We start from the raw sequence: 21,585 nt of genomic DNA on the forward strand, positions 1-21,585 counted from the left end.
TGAAGTGAGAGAAAAAAAAAAAACCCACAGGCATTATCTTCCCCCACCGCCACAGTTTTGCAATTTCCATGAAATTCAGCCATGCCACTTAACTAACAAGAGCACTGCAACACCTGCACCTGCATTCAGAAAGAGAGCAAAAATGAGAGTGAATCTGTTCTCCCAAGAAGTCAGCACTGTTTAACCTCAGAACATGACTATAAGCAGATAGACAGCAGTGGAAACATACCTACTCAGTTTGATGAGGTTTGAATCAGCTACCACTTTCTAAAACTTTCTGATGTTCAAAGTTACTTTTAACAGAAAAAAGTTTGAGATGCTGATTCTAAAATCACTATACATATTACCTTGCTGTTTAACACAGTTTAATCTCCAGCACAGTCACTACTTGTCTGTTGTTTGCCTGCCCCATCTGTGGGAATTTCTGATGTTCATTCACGATTGCATTTTTCATCTGAAAGCAACCTATTTAAAACAGCAGTGATATTTGATACTGTTCTTTTCTTAAGAACATTATAAAAATATGCTTACAACACCCAAATTTTAAACCAGATTAACACACACTATAAAATACCTTGGTAGTTTTATGTAGCTACATTTTAAAAAAAGTTATATTTTGCATTAGAAAATGTCCAGTATAACGCAACGAAAACACTACTATCCAAAGACACTAGCAAAAAGCTTTCAGTAAATGCGTTTGAATAGCTCAGGGAGCTGGCAGAGCAGCTTTGAAGTTTCCAGTTCTCCTCACTCTGAAAAATGCAAAGTTCAGATGCTTCTTTTTTGGACAGCTGTTGCAGTTTAGGTATTGCTAGTGAGTTCCTTAAGGCCAGATCGCAAGATTCAGGCAAGGTTGTGCCACATATTGATGGTATAAATGATCAAACATCAGCGAAAGCAAGTTCTCCCAGCAAGAGCACTTTGATCGCTTCACTCTTTTTGCGTTATAGCAGCACCCTAATTTGCAAGCCTTGGAATAACTTCTGCATTCTTCAGCCATGGCAAAAGAAAGATGCCACCAGAATAATTTTGCAAAGTATATCGAATAAGAAGCTGTTAATATACTGGCATTTACCTCCGACTTCAGCATCTCTGAAGAAGCTTGCAGTTGCCGTGTAGGAACAGAGGCTAATCAAACACAGGTAGCACGAGCAAACTGCACCTGCCTTGCTGGTGTAAGTGACCCTGTTGTCCAGTATCAAAGAAAATCGGTGTATTGGATTTCCAAAACTATATGCAGGTTAAAGGGCACCGTTCTTATCTGGTATTCCACCCAAAGGACAATGATTCCATTTTATAAAGATCATTAATCAGTGAAATATATATTTTAGAGAGTTTCCAGTAGGGGAGATTATTTTGGCAGTCACTGGAGTGTACCAGATGGTTCATTAGCATAGGCTAGACAAGTCAGAGGCTTTCAGAATCATTTAGAAAATGTCAAACAGAAACAAGAACCCTGTCACTTTTTATTAGAATTAACTACATCATGCCCTGGACACAGATTTCACCTTGGGTCAGAAAAATTAATACGGAATTATATGAATTGTGTAACACACCAGGTTAAAGATAGGGCTTCCTCTTGGGACTCATTTGCTAGCAATATATTATGGTCTTCTACTTTAGGAATCCTCAACCTTTCTTTTTGTAAGATATGAAAAGAGCTGACCTTGCTCAGACTCCATTGGTGTCTAATTGATTTGAGGTATATGCAGAATTTCAACAAGACACTCTGCTAAAGCTCTTTCGTGATCATTTTCCCAGGAAAGTTGGCAAAGGGGTTCACTGAATATTCAGCAGCTTGTAAAGTATGCTTTTGTCAGGAGGAAAAAAAAAAATGCATCCATTTAGTGAAACACTGCCTTAGCAAACAGGAATTAAAATGCAACTCAACTGTTGTTACTTTTTTTTATTGTTATTATTCAGATGTCAAAAATCTTGAGAACTTCCAGCTTGTGGAAGGTGTTCAGGAACAAGTGAATGCTGCTCTGCTGGACTACACAATGTGTAATTACCCACAGCAAACAGACAAATTTGGGCAGCTTCTCCTGCGACTACCAGAAATCCGGGCCATCAGTATGCAGGCTGAAGAGTACCTCTACTACAAACACCTGAACGGGGATGTTCCGTGTAATAACCTTCTCATTGAGATGCTGCATGCAAAGAGAGCATAAATTATACCCATTAGAGCTTCTGCTTTCAAGGAAAAAAATATACTCTGAACTGCTCCGAGCAACACTAATTAAAATGTGGTTTTAAGACTTTGCAAAATGGTATAATAATCAAATACTAATAGTAAATAAGTGATGTATCAGGGTATTTGTATTGCAAACTGTGAATCATATGCTACACACCCCCAAAGGAATCTATATAGGACTTTATACTGGCGTGAAGTGAACTTACCGAGTGGATACTATCACCAATGTCGACATGAAAAAGGACAGAATGATTCTTGTATATTTAACTCTGCTGATTGCCAATATGAAGAAATTTAGGAAAAAAACTGATCCGTATTATTGAGCTGAGATAGTGGGGAATTTGCACTAAATTCCTTCGTTGTATAACAGGACTTTGCAAACAGTTCTAACAGATGCAAAGCTGCATCTCCAGCATCCTCTGCCATCCTTCCAAGGACCCAACGCTTACTTCTTCGGTGATAAACCATGTGGCAGCCGTTCAGCAACCTGCAGGAGAGAGCTGGAGTAGGCCACATGCTATATAGTATCGCCACCAAATCATACGAGACTGGTTTTGAATGTCTGTCTCTCAGGCCTGCAAATAAGTAATATGAAGAGTCTGTTAACAAGTTAGCTTGGCATTCTTACTATGTCCTGAAGTTTGTTTTGTCACGTGTTCATGTTGTTCAGGCAGGCAGTATCCCTCTTCTGCTACTGTCACAGGGTGGCAATTAAATATCAAAGATAAATACTGCAAAAGAAATTTGTCAGTTCAACCGCACGCTCGCCTAGTGCCGTGGCTAAAATACAGCCCTGGTACATCTTCACGGCTGTTTTTAAATAAACCATATTAACATATTTTAGCCATCAGAAAGGATAGCTTCTGTCACAACAAAAAAAATCATCTTTTCTAGAGCTCCAAATACTGATATATATTAAAAAAAATAGAACCGAAATTTGCTTAGTTATGCAAGGAGAGACAAAACAACTGTATGAGCTGATGACACCACAGAGGGAGCTTATTAAGATTTTTAAATTGCCAATAACAAAGAAAGTACATGTCCATTCGAAAGTCCAATGTATAAAGAAACATTCTTTTTTAAGTTAGGCAATACAGATCTTTTACACAAAGAGAGAAGAGTGATACTGCCATGTCTATGTAGGCCAAAGTCTGCTGCAGAACAAATATTGGAGAAGAACAAACAATTCTCTCTCTGTCCAAATGAAGATATCAGTATTATAACATGTAGTGCCACAGTTCTAAAAGTCTTGCCTTATTTCATTATCCTTAAAGGTAGCTGTGCAGGTGTGGATCAACATTCATTTAAAATAAAGTATTAATCTCTAACAATAAAGAAAACATAGTGTTTACATTCTTTAGGTCCTGTGGGGAAAAAACTGTGATAAAATTGCAAAGCAGTGATTTCCTTAATATTGCTTTCAAGTTGGTAATTATTTTACCAGTACTTAATTACTGTATGTCGTGAGACACTAAAATCAAACGGGGGATTTCATTTTGACTTTGATTTTTGAGATTATCGGCTGCACAATCACTTGTAGAAACTGTATAAAATCCTAATTCTTTAATTTTTTTTTTCATGAAGATTGCTGGCTTTTGAATAGTTTATTTATATTGTATATGATAGTTTCCACTGTAGACAATTATGATGCTAATTTATTGTTCTTTGGTTTCATCTTTATATAAGATATAGCCAGAATGAAGAAGCCAAATATATGTGTTTACTGTAGCATGTCTTCAAGTTAATGGAACATAGTTCAGGGACACACAAGGGTCTTTACCATTGAAATCGTTCGCTTGATTAAATGTCTGTAAATCTTCATAATCCTAAATGTAGTTTATTTAAATCTATTGTAAATTATGTGAGTTGTAGCTTTTTCTGTTTCACGTGAACTTGAAAAGGTGCATTCTCTTAATTTTTTTCCGACCACGCATACATCGTATACCAAAGACATCGGTTATTAACGTCAGCATTAGTACAAAACGCATCGCTTTAATCGCCTGTATTAATCAGCTCTAATATTCTGCCCAGCGTAGGGTACCCACAGAGCAAAGCCGAGTGTCTACAGCGCGCGGCGGCGGGGCAGCGGTCCTCGGCCGCCAGCGAGGCAGAGCAGCGGGAGAGGCGACGGATGGGGGCTGTGACACACACGCACACACGTAGGTAGCTGCGGGCACTCCTTCCCTTGCTAGACGAGAAACAAAACCTATTTCAAGTGTTCATACTCCGCATTTTCTCTTATTTCTGTTGAAATGCTACAGTGAATCTCACTGAATATTAATAAAGACCGAAGTAAAACACGTTGCTAACTGAATTCACAGCACCGTTATCTATACACAGGACAAAAGAAGTAAAATAAGGATGTAAAAGAAAAGCAAAATTTTCCATACGGCTTAATGGAAACAGTTTCAGATAAACTAACTTATATTTGCCCCTATCTGTGGTTCCAAGAATTCCACCAGATTGCCCAAAGTTTGCGAACAAGAGCAAAAAAAAAAAACTCGTGTTAATTGTTAACTACTTTGTAACCAGACATTTACTTACGGCTGCCTTATTGATTACAGGACGTATTAGTAAAAGCAGACTAAAACACAAAGGTTTTGGCTTTGGCTGGTTTATTAGAGTTGTTCTGTGTTTGTAAACAGACAATCTGTGATGTCTGACTATTTGTATTCCAGATGTTCTGCAGCTGCCTTGGATTTAAATCCATGCGACTTATAGAATGTGCAGTGAGTTACTGGTGAAGTTGAAGTTCTCTTACTGTATCGGTGAAATACATATTGTCATGTCAGTTCTTGCCAGGAGTTTCTCATCACCAATGGAAATTTTTTTTTTTCAGTATTTCAATAAATATTGATATGCCCATGCTGACCACTTTTAAATTGTCTTTATAACAACAGCGTGCCACTGCAACGAAGCGCTAGTCAGAAATCGGTTGCTCTGGGCAGGAAGGTGAAAGGTAAGAGAAATAAGAGCAGCAGAGATGATGTGATGCAGAGGGGAAGAGCGCTTTCCAGAGCTCGGGCAGTGGTGACGAACATGCGGAGGCTGAGTGAAAAACACTGCTAAACAGTTTGATAAAGGTGAACCTCTATTTAAGAGGAATTTAGTAGTTAATGCCTACAAATAAATATATTTCACCTCAGACCGCACACTTGTCTTTCACTTTGAATGTTACCTGTAAAGAGTTAAGCAGCCAAAGCATCAGAGGGGAGAACTGGCAGAACCAAAGGCGAGCAGGTAACCGGAGCGGCGGGCGCGGATAACCTCGCGGCAAAGCAGATGCGCCACAGGGCCACCGCCACGGCCAGCCTGTGCTGCCAAGGAGGCAGATGTTACTGCTGCGAAAGGGAAACTTTTCCCTGCAGTTGCCCTCCGGCTCCTCTGATTGCCGTGTCAGGAGCCGGAGGTGAAGTGGGCCGGCAGAGCTCGCCAGCGCTGCCCCGCCGTTCGGAGACCGAGTCCAGCGCTGCCCCGAAACTGCCGCCGGCTTCACAGGGGCTGCGCGGAGGGGGCAGGCGCTCGCGCGGCCCGGGGATGGGAACCGGGCACCCACAGATACTGCGCCTGAAAGAAGCAAAGCTGTTTGGAAATCACAGTTAAAACACACGGTAAAACAGACAGGATTAGGTGGCTTACAGGTGGGAAAAGTTCATTTTAATTTTTAGGAATCATAACCGAAAATCATGATTTTGCATAAGACCCAGGGGAGATTCCATGTTTGGTGTCTTACATAATGAAAGCTATATCTAAAATGTACCTGATATATCTGGTACATACACTACAAATTTAAATTATGAGGGGATTTTTTTTTTAACTGAGCTTGACATTGGTTCTGGGGCAATCTGCTGTGCGTTTTTATTGGAAACATGGGAAGAGCGTAACACAGGTCAAGTCAGTACAATACTTAGCAATCTTGACAATTTCCTGGAATACTGAATAACACTTTTTATTAACCCCTGATTTGAAGCACACAGGCTAGACACGTAACAAAAATTCCAGCAACGTTTCCACTTCCTTTAAGCAGTTTGCTGCTGTTCTCCAGGGAAGGGCTGGATGGGCGCATCTGCTGCGCTCCAGGGTCTGCAGTGGCAGGCTTAAAGACAGAGCATTAAATTAACAGCTATCCAACCAAATTATAGATAAATGAGATACATTACAGATAAAAACCAGGTCCTACAGGTGTATATAATAAGCATAACCTTGTGATACTGGCATGTCCCAAGCACTTCCGTGCCAGCCCGGCACCCTCAGCTACGTATATGCCGGCAGAGGAAGGAATCGTTTTCCAAGCGCAATTGCCGACGCCATGAAAAATCTTTGCCAAATGATAAAGGCAGAAGAGGGCCTGATCCGCAGCCAGCGCCGACGGGCTGCTGCCGCAGCTACCTGGAGCCCAGGCTGTTCCCCTGATATCACTGCTGTGTGAGATGCACCGAGCGCAGCATCCTCAGCCAAAACCTTCCCGTAGCGCGAGCGACCCTGGGCAGCGCTCGCAGCCGCCAGCCAGCGGCCGGTGTCGCGGGGAGGCTCCTGGGCGCGACCGGCACCTGCTGCTCTTCGCCACCCCGCCCAGACCCACGTGCATCGAAGGTGACTTCCCCCACGGGCGCTGCTTCCCGCAGCGCAGAAACACGCCGCAGCTTCACGTCGGAAGCAGATCTCGAGGACTGCCTGCCTTTGAACGCCACAGCGAAAACCACGGAGCGGTGCCAGCGTCTGTCATGGTCCGTCCACTGCAGCAGAGAGCGAAGGGGACGAGGGGAGCGGCGGGGGAGGTGCTCCAAAAGAAGATACAGCAAAAAGGAAGCACAGGCATGGAAGAAACACAAAGATATTTATGTTTCATAAATATTTCATCTTGATTCACTTCTAATCTAAAGGAAAAATAAATAAATAAAATATGCTGGATTTTTATCATTGCTTTGAAGTATTAACAAGGCCTGAATAAATTATTTATGTATTTTAGGGACCTGCCACAGTGAGGCAATATTGTTAATAATAGGTATATAATAAGTGAATTTAAAAAATTTTTTTCATTTAATATGTGTAGTTTTATTTTACAGTTTATATAGATTTCAGATAAAAAATGTGGCATGGAATAATTGATTAACTATATTTAATCAATTCATTCAACTCACGCTGTGAAAACTGGAGCTTATTATTAGATTGCACTTTTATTTAAAATCTAACAGCATAGCTGCCTTACAAACCATTGTCAAATTGTTTTTCCACTTAGTAAATTCAGCTGAAATATTCTACGGCGGTATCTGACTCTTCCTGCAGAAGACCTCCCTGCAAGGGTCACAGCCCTTGGATTCGCAGGTGCAAAAAAAGAAAAAATAATAATCTTTCATGCCTCGAGAAACAGGACTTGGGCCAGTCCAGCCCAGGGGGCCGGGACCAGCAGCAGCGCCGCCCCGAGGGGCTGCACAACCCCCGGGGGCCCGGCGAGGCGGGAGCACGGACGCGGGCGTCAGGGCACGCGTAGGGTTCTTCTTCCTTCTCCCTCCCCGTTAGCCACCGGGCTCTGCTCATTGCGGTTGCTCCCACCGGCTCGCCCCGGCCCCAGCCCTCCGTCCTGGCGGGGGCTTGCTCTGCGCCCGCCGGCCGCTGCTCCCCCTCTCCAGATCCCACCAGCACCCTCCTTTACCGCTCCCTCGCTTCCTACCACAAGCAAAACTCGAGCCAACCCTACCGGTGCACCAAGACCTTCGGAAGGGCTACCAACGTGTCGGGGGGAAATAAAAGTCAAGGACTCAATAGCAAGTGTCGGTGTGTTTAGAAGCAGCAAAGCGACCAAAAATGTCAAAACAGGAAAACAACCGCTGAACCTGGTCCGACCAGGCTGAAGAAGCCCCAGCCAAATGCAAGGCGAGGTCACCGGTCAGCCTGCTGTGTCTTGGCTTACGAGGACCGGCTTTACAGAGCTCAGCAGTCAACAGTGCCTATCAAACACTGCTTTCAGAGCGAAAATAGGAAACATCCAAGAATTTTAGTTCCAGAACTGCACTAAAATATTAACAGTGGAATCGAAATACAGAAATGCTATCATGGCTGGAATTTAATTATTCGAAGACTTGAAGCTTTTTTGCTCCAGTAGTGCACTTAGCAATATTCAACGTAACCGAGAAAACAGCCCTTGCCAAAAAGAGGAAAGGGAACAAACTTTTTCTATTTTTTCCCTTTGTTTATATATGCAACTTTGTCATAACTTCACCCCTTGGGCATCCTGCAGGAAAAAAGGAAAACCGCAAAAAACCCCACACTTTCTGGGTGACAGATGTAAGAAACTTTTCCTTGCCAGAAAGCCCGGTTGGTGCCTCCCCAACACGCCGGTGCCCTCCTGAAGTCTGACGGAGCCGCAGCCAGCAACATCCACACCATCTTTTGCTCCGGGTAGAGCTAGAGCCCCGGGCGGGCAAGGGGGGCCGTGGCCGGGCTGTCGGGTGGTGAACGCTGAATAACAGGACGGCTCCGTAGATGATACCACGGCCCACTGGTGCCGCAGCTCGCTGGTCTGGGAGCAGGCACGGGAGCCAGATCGAGCGAGGTTATTTGCTGCTCTAGAACTATGTTCCCCACTATTCAAATACTTCACAGTAATTAATAAGGCAGAGCCATCACCTATTTACTGAGGGTGGAAGCTGTGAAGAAAACAGCAACGTTTTATTAACAGGCATTTTCAAACAGTTAAACTATAGCTGATTTATTGGAGGATCGCTCTAGCGATACTGTAGCTTTATCCTGGCTACTCTCGCACCTACTTTGTTAAACTTGTATTTTGATGCTTTTCGGAGCTTCATTTCATGTGAACAAATACACATTAAAAATAATATATACAAAACAAGAGAAAAAAAAACCTCCAAAAAGGAAGTGATCACTTTGGGTGATAAAATTGAGGCCAAGGACACTAGAAAAACTCTGTCATCTTCCTGGTAGTTGCTTTGTAGTTGTTCTGCTTTGTTTTAATGTCTTCTCATGAAAGCCATAAGCAATACAATACAAACTAATGTAGCCAGGAAGAAAATTATTATTTGTTTATACTTTCCAGAATTATTTTAGAAAAAACATTTGACCTGTTCCAGAAGATAGCTAAAAGAGCAAAATTCTCCCCCTGCTCCTTTTTTTTTTTAGCAGTCCACAATACTTCCGTAGGTCCGTTCGCCATCAGGTGCTGGAGGCAGCAGGCCTTACGGGAGAGGGGTCTCCTGGGGATCCAGCATGACCACCCAGGCATCCCTAACTCGCTTTAACCACACGCTCCTTCTTCAGGGCTGGGAAATTCGCAGGATGCGTGGCTGTAAGGCAAGGCAAGGCAAGGCGGACCTGCATCCCAGGCTGTTGCAGGAACGTGACAGTCTGGTGCCGATAACATTTAAAACCTGCGGCAGAGGTGAGAAGCCGTGGGTACGTACCACCATGGCGAGGTGCTCGCGGCGATCCCGCCCTCGGGTGGCACCAGGGAGAGCCCGGCTGCCGTCAGAGCACCGGGATGTCTCCAGGGGGACGCCGGTGGAAGGGCGCCTGGAGAGGCTGGATGTGCTAGAAGACGACCGTTTTTGTTACCCTCTCCTGTAATTCGCAAATAAGCCTGGCCTGTGGGGTGCTGGCTTAGCGACAGCCTCCTCCTGTCCCAAGGTGCTAAAGAAAGTGAGAAAAAACCCTAAGAACGAAGCGCGCTCTCCCAAGAGGAAACATAAATAAGGACAAATTCCCTCTTTCTCTTTCAAAGGATTTCTCTTCAAGTTATTTGATATCGTTTCAATCCAACACAAGCAGAAATTTCAACATGCCCCTTCTGAGCACATTAGCCTATATAAAAGCTCTCAGTCTCTCTCCCCACTGATTTCCCCAAACCCGTGATGTGAAATCTTCGGCATCTGAGTTGTGTTCCTCCCTTAGGTCATTATTTCCACTCTTTAATTGTTCTTTCAGCCTTCTGTAGTATATTGTTATCCAGATTGTGTTGGTGCTGCTTTCCAAACACAGATGAGTAACAGTTCCTGCCCTTAAGAGTGTATATTCTCGAAATAAACCTTTCAAATTCTCCACTCAGGACAAAACACACCAATTACAGCCTTAACAGTCTTCAAAGGTTTCTCAGATTCTGTTAATTCCTATTTCTGACATGAAGCCAAATACACATCTTTTATTAACATAACACTACGTGGGGCCATTTCCAAAAAACTGAGCTTGTATAGCAAAACTGAGCTGAAGGCTCTAAACTTCCCTAGAAATAAAATCTTCAGTTGTAGGCTTTCGCCATGCCTTGTGCCAGTAGGCGCTGTCTTACCTTAGCGTTACACGGTGATCTCTGCTGTTCCAGGCCAGGCCTGGTTTATTCGCAGAACTCGCATTGCACCTCTGCGGTGGAGGCAGCCACTGCCACAGACACTGTTGGCCGAGATCCTTCTCCCTTGACTGACGGAACTGGGAAAAGATAATTTAAAAGTGAGACTGGAAAAAGCCCAGAAAAAGCTTTCCCAAAAATATCTAAAGCTACAACAGAAATACAACCAAAATATTTCCTTCCAATTAGCACAAAAGAGAAAAGCTGGAAATAACCCCAGGCAGTCAGTTCACCCTATTACCTGAAAGTTAATTTCCAGGGAATGTAACATAGTTACCTGGTTTCTGGTCACTCAACAACACTGCAAAACATAAGGTCCGCTACTCCACAAGATAATCAATCCAACACTGGGTTTTTCTGCAAGGGGTGGGAGGGAGAAAGATTGCATGGAGTCAGTAAAAAATGAAAAACATCCAGGTAGAACTGCATTTGAGAAAACAATCACCTCCGAAATTAAAACTCAGCAGCGAGTGCAGGCATGGACCTCATCCCACACTTGTTCGTTGAGCTTCTGAGCGCAGAGATCTACAAGGTGATATTGGCCCTTAACTGCGCAGTTACTAATTATAGTTTGATAGGTTTTCTCTAATTTTGATATAAGCGTCGCTAATCATTTTAAATGCACTTTTGGATAACAGCTGAACAATAAATATTGTGAGATGTGCAAGAGGTTAGCAACAGTTTACATTTCTCTTATTTTATTTAAACGTCATTACTGCTGTAAAAAAACTCTCTGACAAGTGAGAATTTGAGCGCAGTCCCTCAGCAGGAGCTAGACACCTATACGCCTCCGAAGATACGAGTATCGCTGATTCTCCCCTTGTGATCCAGGATTACATAATTACCGGCATAATTACCCCGTAATTACCGCAATTCAGGTGTACTCCTGGGGCGCTGGCGTGACGGGGCGGCCCGGCGGGCCGTGGTGGCACTGGCAACGTGAGGCACAAGGGACAGAGAACAGGGCAAACTGCAGGGTACGGGCAGCAAAACCAGGCGTCCCAAAGAGAGGTGCCCTCGTGGGGGAAACCAGAGGTTTGAGCGAAAGGCGTCGACTTCTCACCTCGTTGACACCAAAACATCTCCCTTCAGCACAAGGGTTACTAGAGGCAGGTTTGTGAGCACTGATGCTCCCGGGTTGTTTTGCCACTGCTTACTTTCTGCTAAACTCTAGTGAAAAACTGCCTTCGTGAGTCACGGGAGAACGTTTTCACAGCACTTGATGTGCAGAAAGTTTTACTGCGGGGCTCTGGGAGGCGCTTGGCAACGATGTGGATATTCAGGCCATTGGGTCGCTGAACTGCAATAAAAACACCATTAAAGCGAAACATTTGATGGCGGTACTCGGCTCATTGCACTGGCGGTTGTAGTTGCAGGGAACTCCTTGTGAAGCTAAAAATGAGCTCTCTCATATGAGCTATGAGACAAAAAATGAGCTATTTTGATTGCCGAGACCAGCCTCCCTCTTTAGAGAGGGACGCTCCACCGTTTCTAGCAGGACGCGTAACAACCTCCGGCCCTGCTGGGGAGAAGAGATGCTGCCGCAGTACCCGTGTCGGTGGCCTGCGCGGCCAGCGCCGCCGTCCGTAAGTGCCTGCTCCCGCGTCCCCCGGCGGGGAGCAGCCGCCCTCGGCCCCTCGCCCGCAGCCGCGCGGGAACGGCCGGCGCGCGGCCGCAGTGGCAAGGAGGTCTCAACACAGCAAACAGCTCCGCTGGCGGTTAGAAACATCAAGAAAGCCTGTGAAAACAGAGTGAAAGGCAATGCATCGCTTTACAATACGAAAGCAAACGTGTTCGCAATACTGCAACTTAATCCAGCCTAACTGCCAGAGGGGAGACAGGGTCTCGGAGCACAACTTTTAACTGGTCCGATCTTCCTTTCTCTCCACTTACGAGAAAGGAGACTAATTTGGAAAGACATCACTAATGAGATCCCCCTGCGGACCTCCACGCGCGTCGTGCAGAAAGCTGTAGCTTTGTCACCAGCACGGCAGAGCCCTGCCCTGGCCGGGCATCCAGCTGCCAGCACAGCTGGCACTTGGGAAAGCTTAATCTCGAAGATGCTCAGTAAAAGAACGGCAAATAAGAGATGGCATCACTCTCGCATCTCTCCACTGCCCACAGAGCGCAAAGTTTTGTAGTTACCTCGCTGCTCTCGGTTTTTCAGGTTATGCTACTGTCATTCTTATGTCATCTCCTCCCTTAATTTGAATTAGTAAAAAAAAAACAGATAACCATCAGAAAACATAAAACACCCTTTTCTGAGAATCTGTTTACCCTCTGCTCCAAGTCTGGTGTCATGTCACTAAACTGTCATTAAAATAATTGCCTCTAATAGCAGGTTATAAATGATTCCCCAATCAAAGCCTACAGCTACTTCTGCAAAACACATTGTTATACTGGAGAAACACAACCGTTGCTTCATAAACGATTCATCTGCCATGCATGATATGCAAATTCCATAAGTAATGCAAAATTCAGGGGGGAAAGCCCACCTAGCACGTCTGAAAGAGCACGTTTCTGCAACAAGGGGGTTGTGTTTTTACTGCTGATCTCCTCCCGCTGTGTCACCAAACACACAGGGCGTGCTGGGGTGAAGAGGGGCCTCCGTCAGTGACCTCTTCTTCTGGCTTCTCCCATCAGTGCACGATTACTTTTAATCAGGATTATACAGATTAACAGCATTTAAAATATTTCTAGGAATGTATTTCCAAATAAATTAATGGGTAATTTTGACAAAGCATAGGTAGAAAAAGAAGGGGATGAAAGACAAAAACATTAAAAATCTATCTTAAATACACTTTCCCCCATCATCTTTTTTCCTGAGACCTTACTTCTCTGCAGCTATCTTCCTATGATTTTCTTCAAGCTCTTCATCTAGGCATCCATAAATAAGACAAACATGCTACACAAAGCCAAGGTTATGCCAGCACTGTTAAAAGGCAGCAACATGACTTTCCAGCCTTATCTTTCATGTTGCAGAACACTTCTTTTTGTTTGAAAAGGATGTAAATCTTTACATACAGATCTCTATTTTAGCACCCATGGTCAGTAACGTCAACTATAATACTTCTTATCCTGAGAGATGCCCGGAACACCCATTAACTTCCTAATTTTGGTAATTATATGAGGAAGAGTGGTGACAGGTCCAGAATAAGTTAACCATGGCAATGACTGCATAAAGAATGTTATCAGAATTTAAAAAAAAAAAAAAAAGTAATCCACTAAGTAATCTGAATGCATTGGAATGACCTCACTAATAAGTCCATGTGCCACTGCCTTTCGCTGGTTTGGTTAGGTTTGCCCCAGCTATATCTCAGCTGTTTTACTGATCACGGTCAATTGAAAATTGTCCAAGACCCAGAATCTGCCATCTAGGAGTTGGAGATCGGGTCAATGTTTCTGCAGCTACCGTGCAGTAGTCGCCGAAGACTTTTCAAAATTCTGCACTTGTCATGGTGTTAACTCTGCGTACTTGTGGGGTTTTTTGTTTGGTTGGGTTTTTTGAATGGCAGGGAGAAAGAAGGGGGCCATTGAAGGGAGGAGGTTTTAGCACTGTCCATCTCCTCCCACCTACATTAACAATGTCAATGCCATCTAGTGGTGAAGATACCCTGACGTAAACATTTGGGTAGAGTTACAGGCTGTCTTGGCAAATAATTCATGTGGTGAAACCTGGAAAATGCAATACTTCTAGGGGATACTTCATGTCCCTCACTGTAGAGAACAAAAGAGCAATTTGTACTGCAAACGTTGTTTTTCAGTACCTGGAGATGTTCTTGAAAGTCCCTCTCAGGGGGATTGGCAAAGAACAGTATTTCACATCTGTTTCTGCATCCTTCTGTTTCTAAATGAGGTAGAGGAAAAAATATATCAGTAATAGGCAAACCCTGTGAATTAGGTAATGGGATCTTTCTGTCCATGGGACTGCTCCAACTTTTAAATTTATTAAATTCATGTCATTGCAGGACTGGAGCTTCAGTGAGGATCTTTTCACCAAAACCCAAGCAATGTCACAAGTATCGTCCACCCAGGGACATACAACCAGGCAATAACATCCACTAAAGTACATGGCATTTAAAGAAGAGCAAGAAACAGAAGGGTCAGAAAGACAAACATACACTTACTACGTGGAGAAGCCTTTTTCTTAGAAAGAAGGGGTTTAGAGTGAGACTTGCCATCAGTATATAACATGTTTTGTAACACCTTTTGATCCAGTTTGATAACCAGTTTGGGGGGGGCGGATTTTGGTTCAGAGGGCTTTTCCAAAGCTCATCCAAATTCTCCCCCCACACACATTTTCTGTTCATCTCTCAAACAGAGCTTTTGCAAGCCCACAGCTGAGACCCGAGTTTAGGTCCTGCTGGGCTCAGCTGCCCCTTCAGGAGCCACCTGGTTTCAGATCTTCTGAATGCGTTGTCAGGCATGCAACGTTTTTTTAAGTTTCACTGTACTTTCAGACATAGAAACACTTTCTGTTTTCAGCTTCATACACACAGATGCTTGTGTGCTAACCCGACCTCTTGGTAATGCTTTGAGTAATGCATCATAAGAGCAATGGCACCTTAACGATGTATTACATTAATACATCATCAAAGCTATGGCACTCTTATGATATATTAGTTTAATACACCATAGCAGTGCCGTATCTTAGACAACGTATTACTCCAAAACATAGCAACAGCCAGAAAGCTCTCAAGCCAAGTTTTGTGGGTTTTTTCAACTTATTTACATTGTAAGAGTTTGGGTTATTTTTTTAATTTCTCAGAAATAAAAGTGCTCGCTAGGGTCAGAAGACTGCAGTTACTTGCTGATAAATGTTGATATTCCCAAGAAGCTATTTCACATTCCACCGCCTAATTTACCCTTACACACACACACAAAACACTTCAGAGAGTAAACCAGCAAAGCAAAAATTAGTATCGCCTACTACAGGAATTTCTCCAACATTTTACCCAAATTCTGTGCTTTGCTGCCATGCTTTGCCGTCGGGGCGAGCACCCCTGCCCGGCTGAGGCTACCAGCAATGGCTCAGGAAAAAGAAGGGCTTCTTAAAGACGGCCTTCCTCCGAAAGGATTTCTGGAAAAGAGATGGAATTTATTACAACGAGTTTGCCTACTTTTAGCCACTTTGCTCGCACTTACAGTGACACGTATCAAAAACCAGCCCCACAGGACAGCGAGGTGCGAGCTCACCATGTCGCACACCCGCCGCGCAACCCCCCAGGCTCTCTGCTCCGCTGGTGGACTATGGAGAACCTTAAGGATATGAAAAACTCATCTTTTAATCACTTATTTCATGATGGTGATATCGAATGTAGACCGTACAATACAGCTCTACATTAAACTACTAATAGCACTTTTTTGCAGAAAGAAAAAAAAAAAGTCTTGAAAAGAGAGCTTTTCCCCCCTGTGTCAGCTGCCCCGGCGTTACGGGCAGTAACGCTGATCTCCTGGCAGCCCAGGCCACGGCTGCACGAATAAATCCCTCCACGCGTTCTCTCACCCAAAAGAACTGCGCACACACAATAGCGAGGTCCCCCCGAGACGTGTCTGTGCGTTATTGCCAAAAATGTAACAAACACAACCTGACCAATGAGTCTGTAAGCCTACGGGGTAAACCAGCTTAGGCACGCATCTGTATTTTGGGGTATTCTGCAGAAGTTCAAAGGCAAAAAACAAGAGTAAACACAGGAACCAACACGACATAACAAAAGAGAAAGTACAAAAAATAGAACACGGTTCCTGCAGCAAAATAAAACACAAAATGATCATCTGCAAACGGAGCGGATGAATTTTGAATCAGAAGCCCCTCCTTCGGATAAAGTCTCACACGCTTTCAGATACACAGGACCTAACATAAAACAGTGAAAGTTTAAAAGGTTAGTCCAAAATTATTGTTATGGCCACAATACAAACCTTCCCTCCTATTATTTATTTATAAATTAGTCATTAATTTCATTTAATGACAAAAACAATGCCCTAAGCGGCACTTCCAACAATCCTGCAGGTGCTTCTGGCCTTTTTCTGTGCAAGTACTGTTCCTTGCTGCAAACAAAAAACATTCAGCCCCTATGAAGAACCCCAGCTGTATGTAAATGAGCCGATTTTGTGAACGTCGACCTGTTTCTTCTGATCGCACCCGTGAGATTCCCCACGCTGATATTCCCCAGGTGTCTAACGTAACCTGTACGAGATACTGTTTGCCCTGCATAACGCTTCAACCATCTCTCTGAAGAAAAAAAATACTTTTATAGTACACTTGCAGGATATAAAGCGCATCATGATTGAGCTACAGTTAAGTTACTCTCTATTAAATTACAGTTGTATGCATTCTAATAATTTATAGGCAAACGTGAATCTCGATTCAATTTCTATTTCATTTGAATACATTAATATTCTTCTATTGCTCTGGTGTACAGCATGCTATATTTTCCCGTAGCTCTGAATCCTTCAGAGGCATAAAACATAAGTAGTCATAACATTATGGGGCGGCGGGGATAAATTCTGCTCAGACACGTTTGAAAGTCGTACGTTTTTGCAGAGAAGGAAAAGATTCACACACAATAATATTAGCGGAGAGATCCAGACCCTAGCCCAGAAAACACAAACAGGAAGCCCAATTTTCACAGGGTGAGAAAGGCCCCCCCAAATAACTTTGCTTATGGAAAAAAAAAATTGCTACATAACAGACTTGCGGGAGGAAAAAAAAACCCACCAGCTCTTGGCATATATACAGTCCCTTTCACCTGTAGGTCCAAAAATTTTTTCCACTTTCTGAAGGCCTCATTCCCTGTCCCCATGTCCCGTACCCATCCCCAGCTCAGGAGCTGCAGAGCTGCTTTTCGTTCTTCTTTTAATTATAAGATGCTAAACATGAAACACCAGTGTGTAAACCATTGCCGGACTTGTCTTTCTGAAGTCTAGATACTGCCGGGAGAGGTTAGAGAGAACATGGAAATAACCACTTCCCTTGAAGAACTATAATTCAAAAAGGAATCCCAGAGAAAGCAAATATTGTATGATATACAGAACCAACAAATTTAATAGGCAAACAGAGGGATTTCAATTTAGGTTTTAGAATAAAAGGTGACCTACGAAGAAAACCTAACCATTAACCCAAGCGCAGGAATAGGCTCTGAGCACCGGGGGCGAGAGCAGAAATAGCCTCTGGAGAAGGGGGAATTTATAGCTCCTGCAAAATCTCCCGGCCAGTCCTGGGCTCATACTTGACACTTGGAGCGCATCGCTCCGGGACGCAGTTGTGGCACTGAGGCAGCACATAAAGCAAAGAGAAGGTTGCTGTTTTTTCATACGTAGGCCAGCTACGGAGATAATAGAGAGGAACCTTTAAAAACCACGTCCCACACCAGAAAGTGCGCAATTCTTACTGGTGACCCTCTGGGACATTTCAGTACGTTAAGGAATATTCAGGTGTCTTTCACGTCAGCAGCAAACACTGAACTAGCTCGAGTACTTTATTGGAGCTATAAAGAATGTTTTCAAGGGGGTTTTAGATTTATGCACTGAATTCTCCTCTCTCATCCTGCCCAGCTAGCAAGGCAACATAAAGCTCATTTTCCAACGGGCTGCTTCCATAGGAAAGTTTGCTTTCTTGCTTATCTTTAATACGATAATGCCCTGGGCTACAAAGCCTGTGGGCAAAAGTTGTTAACATTTTCAACAAACTGGAATCTGTGATTTTGAAATTAAAGGAAAATTCTGCGCCTTTTTGTGAAGTTATCTGTATAGCACATGGCACAAACCCACCAGCCAATGATAACAACACTTTGTACTAAATCATGTATCTAAATCATCATCTGATAACGTTAACCTGAGGATTACACGGGGTTACATAGAGACCCTTACTCGAGTTAAATCCTATTCTTAGCGTATTCAAGAAGAAAATAATATATATTTTCCCAAAAATTTCTATGCAACCCTTATCGCACTACAGGCAAGGCTACAATTTAACGAAATCCACGTGTTAGCTCATAGCACATCTCATCCGAAGCCCACGGAAGTCCGTGCAAGTCTTTCTGAGTGGGAGTGATGCTGCTTCTCAGTTTTGCCAAGGCGATAACCAAGCTAGAAAGAGGCTGCGGGAAGCGAGCGATCCCGAGTGCTTCAGGGAACCCAGCCGGGCTGTGAATCCTCGTGGTGCTCCAGCCGCCTGAACACAGCCGCACTGAGCTTCTGGAGATCATGAAGGAGAGCAAAAATGAACAACACACCTGCCAGCCCTGGAAAGGTGCAAGGAGGAAGGGAGCTGGGAGTAGCAAGGGAGGAAGAGGAATACGCTTCCACGGCTGAAAAGAAAAAACAAGGAGAGCCAGGCAGAGATTCCCCAGGCGGACTAACAGTGTTGGAGCTCCCCGTTCCCTGCAGAGGTCCTCTGGACCCACAGCCTCACGACACCGTTGCAATTCACGGTTGCACAACCCCCAGAAGACAGTTGCGTCCACCCTCTCTTCAGTGGGAACAGTCGCCGTACGTATAATAAACATCCTGTTCCTCTCGAGCGTGCAATCTCAGGGAACAAAGTAAAGCCATAAAAAGGTTTCGCTACTCATGAAAAATTCATGTCCTGAGGGACAACTCCTCGGACCGACCTGGCCACTCTTCAACCTCCGAACCTGGCCTGCGGCCACAAGCGCAAGCAACAAAGGCGGGCAGCGCGAGCAGCGCCAGCCTCGCCCCGCGGACAGCGGTCCTCGCCCAGCGCGCGGTGGGGAGGCCGGGCTTGGAGGCCATCTCCAAGCTCTCGGAGGAGCTGCCGAGGCTTTCCGCAGAGGTGTCTTCTACTGCATGCCCAGAGGACATCTGCAATTGATTCACTGATACTACTCTTTGCCCAGCCAAATGCCATCTTTTAGATGCCATCTAACTACAACTACACCCAGCTCAGAGAACCTCACTAACCAGGCACTTGTGCCCGGGACTTGTTAAAACGTGGTTAAAAACCGTAGCATAGCTGGAGCCAGATGTGACGTGAATGAGTTCATACCTTTCCAATGTTAGTCCATTTTTCAGGGGAAAATGTCCAAGAGAAGAAAGGCTCTACTCCTGTGTAAATCTGGGGTTTCCTTTTTTGCAGAGGGATTCAAGTACTTTTCTGAGGTCTGTTACCAAAATCTGGAAATGCAGAGGAAGAGGGACTAAAATAGTTATTTACAAGTCACCTGTAAAAATTAGGCACCAACCCGCCCCTACACACACACATACACAAGGAGATCCATATGCTATAAATTTTATCATCTGAAATCCAAAGTTCAAAATGATTAACCAAAAAGTTGCAAGTCCCCATTACCCTCCATATAATTCAACCTATATTTAAACTCCTCTGGTGTCAGCTCTCCCCACTAAGTCTTGTTCAGATCACCACAGGAACTTATTGCAAATTTTGCAAAGCTTTTGACCTGTATCATCCTATTAAACTTTTATGAAAAATCAATGGAGTTCAATCACGTTATGAGCTGTTCTTCACACACGTGTCAGTGGCAAATGGAGAGGTCTGTTTATCCCAAAGTCTAGAGTGAAGATGTTAAATTGGATACAAGTCCCTGATCATATGTCCATGGTGCTGATGAACTTAGAATAAAGATTTAAGAAAATGAGAAGACGTGTTCGAACAACTTGACTTCACCCGCCTGGCAAGTCCTGTGGGTGCCGGTGTCTGCAGGGGACGTGGAGCGTGGGGGTCCGGGGCTGCAGAGCTGCCCGCGCCAGCGTGCTGCTGTTCTGCCCGTTTCACAAGCGCACAGGCAGGCCTCGGCCTCCAGCACCGTATTTCAGCAGTGGACACTGAAACGAGAAACAAAACTGCACAGAAACACTCCTGGGTAGATCTCAAAGCTTTAAACTCCGGTATGTTGAAAATTATCATTGCACAAGACATTAAGCATTAACAGAAAAGATAGTGTGGCTTGTTTGTTCCATTTCTTTATTTTTCTTACCTATTGTTTTGTTTTTAATTTCCGTGAGTAAGCAGTATTGGTATCCTGCTGGCTTCCTGCTAGCCACAGGAGAAGGAAGGGGAATTTTTGCAATAATTTAAAAATACAACAAAATACACTGAAAGTATGGAAAGGGTAAGTGCTCTGAAAAAATGAAATGAAACAAAGGCAAAGCAACTCCACAAAATTAGCTTCCATCAAGTAACCAAAGCAGAGGAGAATTCTGCAAAGGACACCGGTAAAACTGGGTCCTTAGTAAGAATATGCCTGTGATTTTTTTTCATTAAACAAAGCTGTGAACATAGGTGTTTGTTTTGTTTCAAAGTGAAACCTTGAGTGGTCTCCAGCAGACCACCCCAGGTTTCATAAAAGTAAGATTATTATTCACATTTCTGTACTACAGGCATAATGTAATATTCCTCCGCAAATGGAAGGGACATCTGTTGATAAATAGAAAGATTGCCATTAATTTCATCTTGCCAAGTTCACAGCCTACTTGCTTTTATCCCAGCCACTTCTTCTAGGAAAATGCAACTATTAACACTTCTTGCAGACAGAATGGGTTTTGCTATTAAATAAGAGAAAAAAATACTGAAAGTCGTAAAAGGAAAATAAGTACAATATTTAAAAATTTTCAAAGTCACAAATATTTTGCACAACTTCTTTTGCCTGCTAAAATAAAGGCCAGCATTAGACTCAGCTTGGCATTAGTTCTGTTAGGTAACACATCTGGAAAGGCTGTCAGCACGTGTCCTGTTATTTAATTAGGTCATGAGATCTTCATTGCTGCACGGGAACCTCAGCAGAGGCCTGCGGGCTTGCTCGGCTGGAGAGGACCCAGTCAAGAGGCCAGCTTCAAGGCTGAACCTAAAGAGCTTTACACAAAGCAAAGCTTTTTTGGTAAATTAATCCAAAATCATGTACTTTTTAACCTTGGCTGCCTTCACTATCGGAAGGTGAAGCCACACTAGAACATCTTGCAAAAAGGAGCTAGTACCAGAGCTTGGTGTTTAACAAACATTGAGTTCATTTTGCGGCTGCATCCTCTGAAGCAATTGCTGTTTTGCTGTCTTCAACCTTGA

The 21,585-nt window shown here is 43.8% G+C and overlaps 1 protein-coding gene across 2 annotated transcripts in view; it reads left to right on the top strand.

The window, feature by feature from the left end:
• Positions 1-5,065, top strand: part of NR5A2 (nuclear receptor subfamily 5 group A member 2) — a 98,922-nt gene extending 93,857 nt beyond the window's left edge. For both annotated transcript variants that reach the window (XM_064515781.1, XM_064515782.1), the window contains exon 8: positions 1,924-5,065. In XM_064515781.1, coding sequence (XP_064371851.1) covers positions 1,924-2,171 — 248 coding nt within the window. In that variant the 3' untranslated portion in view covers positions 2,172-5,065. The remainder of the gene's footprint in view (positions 1-1,923) is intronic.
• The last annotated feature ends 16,520 nt before the right edge of the window (positions 5,066-21,585 follow it).

This window comes from Dromaius novaehollandiae, chromosome 8, assembly GCF_036370855.1.
Source record: "Dromaius novaehollandiae isolate bDroNov1 chromosome 8, bDroNov1.hap1, whole genome shotgun sequence".
NCBI lineage: Eukaryota > Metazoa > Chordata > Aves > Casuariiformes > Dromaiidae > Dromaius > Dromaius novaehollandiae.